The sequence below is a fragment of the Cyprinus carpio genome, chromosome A7 (genome assembly GCF_018340385.1).
Source record: "Cyprinus carpio isolate SPL01 chromosome A7, ASM1834038v1, whole genome shotgun sequence".
Classification (NCBI taxonomy): domain Eukaryota; kingdom Metazoa; phylum Chordata; class Actinopteri; order Cypriniformes; family Cyprinidae; genus Cyprinus; species Cyprinus carpio.
The window spans coordinates 14073406-14081808 of NC_056578.1; the positions used below are offsets into that span (position 1 = coordinate 14073406).

Genomic DNA, 8403 nt, shown 5'->3' on the forward strand with positions numbered 1-8403 from the left:
AAATGAAATACGCTGTGTTTTCTGCCAACTGGCAACCCGGGGGGGGCCAAAATACAATTGGGTAAACTGGCAGTGGGCGGGTTTCACAAACCAAAACAGAGACAGACATTCCGGCCCGGAACGCACATTTTCAAAGGAGAATTACTGACTGTAGCATTGTTTTTCAGATAAACAAGTATGTTAACTTAGCATGTTTCTTAAATATCTGCAAACATATAATGCTATTTTTATGCTTTAGTAGAGTCAAAATCTTATATACAGCACCTTTAACCCATCCAAGTTCACACACACAGCATTGAGTAGTGAGAAAACACACCGTGAACACACACCCAGAGCAGTGGACAGCCATTGGAACATTTGGGGGCTCGGTGCATTGCTCAAGGGTCTCACCTCAGTCATGGTATTGGGGGAGGAAGAGAGCACTGGTCATTCAATCCCCCCACCTACAATCCCTGCCGGTAACGAGATTCGAACCTGCAACCTTTGGATTGCAAGTCCTTTGGGTTAGCATACAGAAAGTGTAATAGTTTTATTTGATTGTGCATGTCTAAATACTCTCAGACTTAAAACTTCCTGTTATTACGCTATATATTTGGGTCTGTCTGTTAATAATAGTTTTGTGGAATAAAAGATTATAGTTGTGTAACCGAATTTGAAAGTATGCAGTTTTGCACATATGGGAAAGAGAAAAGAAAAAAAAGAGCTTTGAGAATTCTCTCCCCTGAGATGCGTCATAAATAAAGTCCCAGGTTTTGCAGAGGAGATGTCAGAAGAGGAGCCAAGGGCTTTTATAAGGTACAAAACAAGCTATCAAACGGAACCAAAGGCCCTCAGCAGCTATAAATAGGCCACAACAGCACTATAAGTGTGAGGGGAACAGAAGCAATGTGTCATGCAGCCTGTATAAGCTCTCTTAAAGTGGTGCAGTTGTGTCCTCACACTGAATGATGCTCAACAAACATTGATCAACTGCTTCTCCTTCCTAAAAAACTCCATTACTGAATCTGTGCTTCAAAGGCATCCTTCTTCTTTATCAGTTTAAGTACCATAGCTCTTGAGTCTATTTCTCCTTACTTGCTTCTCAAGCAATACTACATCCATCATCCACAAAATTACAATGAGTTCATAAGTAAAAGCTACTTATCTGTAGAGCAGTGGACCGAGCATCCTGAAGGGTAATCTGTATTCTGAAAGGATGGGTGGTATTTTCCCAGACATGTTTGACAATGGCTGTTTTGTCTTTGCTGCACAGCATCATTTCAGCGGTCTGGTTCAAAATCAGCAGCACTTCACCTTTAACCCTGACACACTCCAGACTCAGATTTCTGCCAGTGGAATAGTCTCATGATTACTGACTATGGCTGTAAAGTCTGGTTTAGGCATGTGCACAACTATACATTCAAAATCAATCAGTGTGATGGGTTTACTGAAAGACAGACTTAACGAAGCCCCATACTAGGGCTGGACAATAATTCAATATCAATATGTATCGCGATAAAAAAAAAATCAATAACGGTGATATGGTTTTTAAACACATTTCCGATATTTCGATATACCAGTGTTTCCCATACATTGATTTATTTGTGGCGTTTGACTTCGTTGAATAAATATGAGCACTGCACGTTTCAAAATCAAAACACGTCGCGGGTGTTTTATATGAATGTATCTCTGAAGGGAACCGACTGCTTTCAGAAAAGTTTCGATGGCATTTTCATTTTATCTGATAAAGAAGCGTTCATAGGCGGAGCTGCTTTGATTATAGCTGTTACTGGAGAAACCGCTGGGTCTACCACTCTCACAGCGCCTCCTGCTGGCAGACAATCAGTTTGCATTTAAGCCCGGCTCCAGCAACATGCCTTTTTTTTTTCCTGCAGCAACTCAAGAGCACTCTTCATACTCTTTATACTGACTAAAGCACATTTGTTTTCAATCTATATCCAAAGTACTGCAAAAACAGTTAAATTTTGAAATATTTTTTACTATTTAAAATAACTTTTATTTTAAAAATGTAGTTTATTCCTGTGATCAAAGCTGAATTTTCAGCATCATTACTCCAGTCTTGGACATGATCTTCAGAAATCATTCTATTATGCTGATTTGCTGATTATCAATATTTAAGAGAGTTGAGTACTTTTTTTTCAGGATTGTTTTGATGAATAGAAAGATCCAAAGATCAGCATTTATCTGAAACAAAGCTTTTGTAACATTACATTTTGATTACATTTGATTTGATTACACTATTCCATTCAAAAGCTTTGAGTCAGCATCATTTTCTTTCTTTCTTTTTTTGGAAAGAAATTATAGAAATTTGTATTTAGCAGAGATGCTTTAAATTGATCAAAAGTGAGGATAAAGACATTTATAAGGTTACAAAAGATTTCTATTTCAAATAAATATTCTTCTTCTGAACTTTCTATTCATCAAGAAACCTGAAAAAATTCTACTCAGCTGATTTCAACAAATAATTTTGGAGCAGCAAATCAGAATATAAGAATGATTTCTGAAGGATCATGTAATCAGAGTAATGATGCTAAAAATATAGCTTTGAAACCACAGGAATAACTTACATTTTAAAATATTTCCAAATATAAAAACTGTTATTTTAAATAGTAAAAATATTTCAAAATGTTACTTTTCTTGCTGTATTTTGGATCAAATAAATGCAGGCTTGGTGAGCAGAAGAGAATTCTTTAAAAACATTAAAAAATCTTACTGTTCAAAAGCTTTTGACTGGTAGTAGATATTAGCCTATAGTTTGAAGTTAAAAGATATTAATTTTAATTAGGTGAGTCTGAAATGATTATTTGACAGTGATTTCACATTTATTGTTTGTATGAAGGCTAAATACAAAAAAGAATGTTTTTTTTTTTTTTTTTCCAAAAATATTAAATGGCTTTAAATGAGGTGTCAGACTTGGCAAATTCATTTTTCATAAATGTATATACACAGACATCTGTTGTGGGCGTTCTTGGCAGTTTTTACGAGGCTTTCTATAGTGTTCATATCGATATCGGAATTATATCGTATCGACCGAAATTAAGAAATATATCGTGATATAAATTTTGGCCATATCGTCCAGCCCTACCCCATACAATAATAAGGCTGCTTTCGGCTTCTAAACAAGTCTGGGGGCGTTTATATGACATACATATGTGTTCAAAGACAACTAGATTGAAAGCAATAGAATGAAACAGAATGCAAAAAGATTTTAAGGTGTGTTTTTTTAAAACTATTTTTAACCTGACACATGACATTTTTAACCTGTGCGTCATGAGACTGCAACACTCGTGACAAGGCACTCAAAAAATTATGCAAGATGCAACGCAATAACCAAAGAAACAGTGCCTTAAAAGAAGAGAAGATTAAAAAACTACCTAAAATACATGTTTATATATAAGAACAATATAAAACTACTCCACTAGTTAGAAACTGTATCTTATTTTTATCAAATTCAACCCACTTAGGCGGAAAGCTGCCAAATGATCATTAGCTAAAATGAATACAGTTTGTTTTTTTAATTATGTTTTTAGGAGCGGGCAACTCTGAAATATACAGCTTTGCTTGAGGATATTTTGTTTACTTCCTACTAATAGTTTGAAATAAACTTCCTGAACTGCTGTCAAAAGTATAACGCTACAAACCTTGCAAACTTTGCCAAAGCTATTAGTTATTTCTCTTTCAACACTGTATCCCAGTGGACTGATGAAATCTAGTGCAACCTGACGCCCCAAATTTAGATTTAAACTACCGATTTAATTTTTTGCTTTTGTCATTTTTGTGTGAACTATAGACCAAGAGGACCTGTAAATGGTCAACAGAAACTGGGAAATCGGAAACTGAGTGTAATTAGCTGTTTAATCAGTCTGGGAACAGTTCCCCAGTTAGTTTATTGGTTAGAATGTAAGACCGAGCGGCACAAATCTCAGCACAGTACAGTAAGCTCAAGTGTCCCACTCACTGCTTCCAAAGAGGTCAGAGTGTAAAATCTGTTTGTTGACTCAGTAAAAATCTCACTGCTGTTTGCACAGAACAGGAAAGTGAATGCAAGCTGGACAAAATTTAATAATAAAAGACAGAACCTTCAAAAGAGAAAAAAAAAAAATTGTCAGGTATCTAAATTTCCAGTCTGACAGATTACTTTAGCCAGAATGCAAAGCAATGGATAAACACTGAGCTTATTCTAAGCTATGATAAACAGTAGGAATGCAATTATAGAAAAAATCATTGATCCACATGAACTGATAACTGTTTTAAAGCTATGGCAAATAACTGATAAATAATTGCGTACAATTTTGTCTAAATAAAAAACAAAACGAGTCATGCAACAAATAAATTTGAGCAAAACAACATAAATATACGGCATTAAAAATAGTTTTTTTTTTTTTTTTTGAGTTTGTCTAAAGATTACATTTAACAGTGTTACTCAAACATATTTTTAAATATTAACATAAAACACACAAAAAACAAAAAAATGAAAATAATCACATAAAACAATTACAACCAAAACCCTCCAAACAAATAAATGCTTTCTTCGTCTTCAGAACACAATTTAAGATATTTTGGATGAAAACCGCGAGGCTTGTGACTCTCCCATAGACTGCCAAATGAATAACAGTGTCAAGGTCCAGAAAAGTATGAAAAGCATCATCAGAATAGACCATCTGCCATCAGTGATTCAACTGTAACATTATGAAGCGACGAGAATACGAAGAAAACAAAAATAACGACTTTATTCAACAATTCCTCTCTTCAGTGTCTCTCCGCATCACAGTAGCATCATTTTGGAGAACATCCGCTGAACGCAAGCAGCGTACACTCTTCTGTGTTAGCCGCACTGCATAGATGCGCTGTTTTCGTTCAAATCAAAGCGTAAATATACGTAAAAAACGTATCCTTGTCTCACGGCTGACACAGAAGAGCGTACACTGCTTGAGTCCAGCAGATATTCTCCAAAATGGCGCTATGGTGATGCCGAAAGACACAGAGGATACAAATTGTTGAATAAAGTCGTTATTTTTGTTTTCTTTGCGTACAAAAAGTATTCTTGTCGCTTCATAACATTGCGGTTGAACCACTGATGGCAGATAAGGGCTATGCAATTAATCGCATTCAATTGTCATGCGCATATCATCAGTGAAGCCGGTCCCATGATTAGTAATAAATCACCATCACCTGCTTTCAGATTGAGTGGCATTCACTACACAGAGCCGTAGTTCACTGACAAGCTAGGCGATATCGCGTTCGAAATCAAATGCGATTCATCTGCAATTATGAGGGCAATTTTGCATAATTGTCAGTAAACTACGGCTCTGTGTAGTGAAAGCCACTCAATCTGAAAGCAGGTGATGGTGATTCACTACTATTCACGGGACCGGCTTTACTGACAAGATGCGCATGACAATCGAATGCGATTAATTGCACAGCCCTATGGCAGGTGGATTAATCTTGCGATGTCTTTCATACTTTTCTGGACCTTGACAGTGTAATTTATTTGGCAGATAATGGGACAGCCACAAGCCTCCCAATTTTCATCCAAAATATCTTAAATTGTGTTCCGAAGACAAACAAAGCTTTTATGAGTTTGGAACGACATGGAGGTAACTGATTAATGATAAAATTTTCATTTTGGGGTGGAGTATCGCTTTAATTGAGCATTACATATTGGCAAATTAATCTAAATATTAAGAACTAGGGAAATTAATTGTGAATTCCAATATCAACCAATATAAATAAGTGTTTATAGAAAATAAAAAATAAATAAACCTGATATGCCAACAACTAATATGCTACTTATGCATCCCTTATCCATAGTTATAATGTATTGCACGAAAGCAAAACAACATACGTCAGACTTCTGAAATTTCCCAATTCTATGAACTGGCTTAAGCAAGTAATGTTTCTGGATAATAATACTTCTCTGCTTTGAGCAAAAAGAGGAAGTGAGCAACACATGACATTCAGTAATTCTGTGCTGTTGAGTTACAGTTACGAAAAATATTGTGTTATGCCGTTTTGCAAGATTAAAACAGAAGCATCGAAGCTGGCTGCTCAGCACACTCTAGCTGCTAGGCTGCATAACAGGTGGCTGACGCAGGAAACAAATCCAGACTAAACATGAAGCTGTGCTCTGCAAACACTGAAGAATCAGAGACACAAACACAACAACCCAATCAGACTTGATCATTTACATGGCTGATTTGTCAAATCCCTTGACTAAGAGCATTTTGCATCTAGATGCTTTTATCGATGTTCAGTATATCAGATACAAGTTGTGCAAATACTTCAGTGGCCATCCGTTTGGAAACCCTCTCTCAACAATGTTGTGACACTGCCTATGCGAGGATGCAACTGACGTGCATTCTGCATTAACTCTGCTTTTGTCAAAAGAATCAGTTTGAGTCAATGCTTCACTGCACACACGCCTGTATTGACCTTCACCGCTCTCACAACGTCTCAACGATTACTGCTAAAGAGGGATCAAACAAGACATGAAGACATTACGCACAACACGTGACTTCAAACACAATGCATCACAATCCCCGACAGCTGCTTTCACTGATTCAAGTCGGAGCGGCTGCTTATTATGAAGCAGATATTAATAGATCGAGGTTGATTGCACCGCCGAAATAACACGTATATCATTATAGTAAAATAAAATGAGCCACAAATCCAATGAATGACTGTTTACTACCATATTACAGTGGCATCAGTTCCTCAAACTGACCGCGTCTAAAGACAGATCAGCATTCCCATCACAAGCACGTTCAATTCATCACTGGTGTCCAGACAGCTGAGGATGTGGAATTGCATGCCAGGGATGCAGTAAGACTTTGAGCTTTTAAAAAGCACTCAAGGGAACCTGTGAAGAGACTGTGTGAAATATATAAAAAAAAAAAAAAATTGGTATACTCACAATCGAGGTGTTTCTTCTTGGGTCCACTGACTTCATGCGTTGTGGCCTTGCAGACGGCTTTGCTGATGGCGGATCCAGTCATGCTGTGCTGGGCCGCAGCGATGCGATCTGTGATGGACTGTCCTGACATTTTTAATTCAACTCTGAGATACGGAAAATGACCGCTAAACTTGACCTGGTTTGGCTGCAAAGGTGTGTCTTTCCACTAAGACCTAGTATAGGAGTTGACGACTTTACAAAAATACACTCGATACAAACTGATGAGTCTGATACGTTTCGAACCAGCCACCAAGTCAGCTGGCACTAATTCATACACTTGTAGCAAAAATGGAAGGAAAAGGTGACCGAACTAGTAAAAATGTCACAACTAGATATGCCGTGACTAATAAGGAGGGGCGAACTGAGCTTTTGTTAGCTAAAATTACTCCTACAGCGTTGGCACCAAGAGCAGATACTTGTAATATTGAAGTCTGAAGATACAAAACAACTGTTGGAAAATGTCATAGCTATCAGTTCGGCCAGCTGAGAGGATTCAGGCAGAAAATATCACCTGTCAGCCAGCTTGAGCCTCACCAATACAGACCTTTTGAAAGAAAACAAAGTGGATATGGCAAGCACCGCAGACTAGCTTGAGATGAGATCTGTTCTGTGGTTTTTCCTGCCTTTATGAACCTACTATTATACTGGCAACGAAATCCTAACCAGTCAAGAACTCCGACTAAGAGAAATATGCACAGACATACAAACCAAACCCTATGAGAGACTTTAAGAAAGCTGGCTCAACTCAAAAATGTAACAATACCGGTAACTAAACAAAAGTATTATGTAACCAATCTATTTAGGCGACTTATCTAATCGACAACTTAAACTATCTGCCCAGCCAGCTGAGTAGATAAATCACATATGAACTTGAATTAGTGCTCCAGCTTTCTTATATTAGACACTACGAACAGAACACAGTCCCGCGCGAGCCTAAGCTGTTGCTAGATGACGCAAAATCTTCAAAAAGACTGGTAGATGTTGTTAAAAACAAGTGCAGCACGCATCCCGACGAGGACAGCTGAAAGTGTCCGGCTCAAGTTGGACTCCAGCCCGGTGAGCCAGCGCGTCTAACCGGATGCCTGGTTCTCTTCCCTTCCGTCCCGCTTAAAGTCTCCCCTAGTCCGCGAATACGACACGGTTCCGCCTGTGGTGAGACCGAGAGACGTCGAGCTGTTCGGGGCTGAATGAGGGGTGGTGTCGCTGTAAAACCCCTGTCTGTCTGACGCTGAGTCTGTGGCTCGAACTGTCAGCTCTACGTTATTCCGGTTTGCTGAAGAATGCGCTGGCGGAGCAGTTCAGGACAAAATGGCTTCGCTGTGATCAGGTGAACGGAGAGCTGGAGTCTGATTGGACGGGAGCGAGCGGCGTTCACGCGTTCGTGGGAAATAGCGTTGCCACTCTTTACTTGCACTCATGTGATTCTTTCTTGACAGCTGATCCATAAATTA

General features: G+C 38.2%; 1 protein-coding gene across 5 annotated transcripts in view; it reads right to left on the reverse strand.

The window, feature by feature from the left end:
- Positions 1 to 8320, reverse strand: part of LOC109087534 (phosphatidylinositol-binding clathrin assembly protein-like) — a 51812-nt gene extending 43492 nt beyond the window's left edge. For 2 of the 5 annotated variants that reach the window (XM_042759795.1, XM_042759796.1), the window contains exon 1: positions 6914 to 8320. In XM_042759795.1, the coding sequence (XP_042615729.1) occupies positions 6914 to 7043 (130 nt within the window). In that variant the 5' untranslated portion in view covers positions 7044 to 8320. The remainder of the gene's footprint in view (positions 1 to 6913) is intronic. The other 3 variants (XM_042759793.1, XM_042759792.1, XM_042759794.1) reach the window with 2 other exon arrangements.
- Positions 8321 to 8403: the final 83 nt, after the last annotated feature.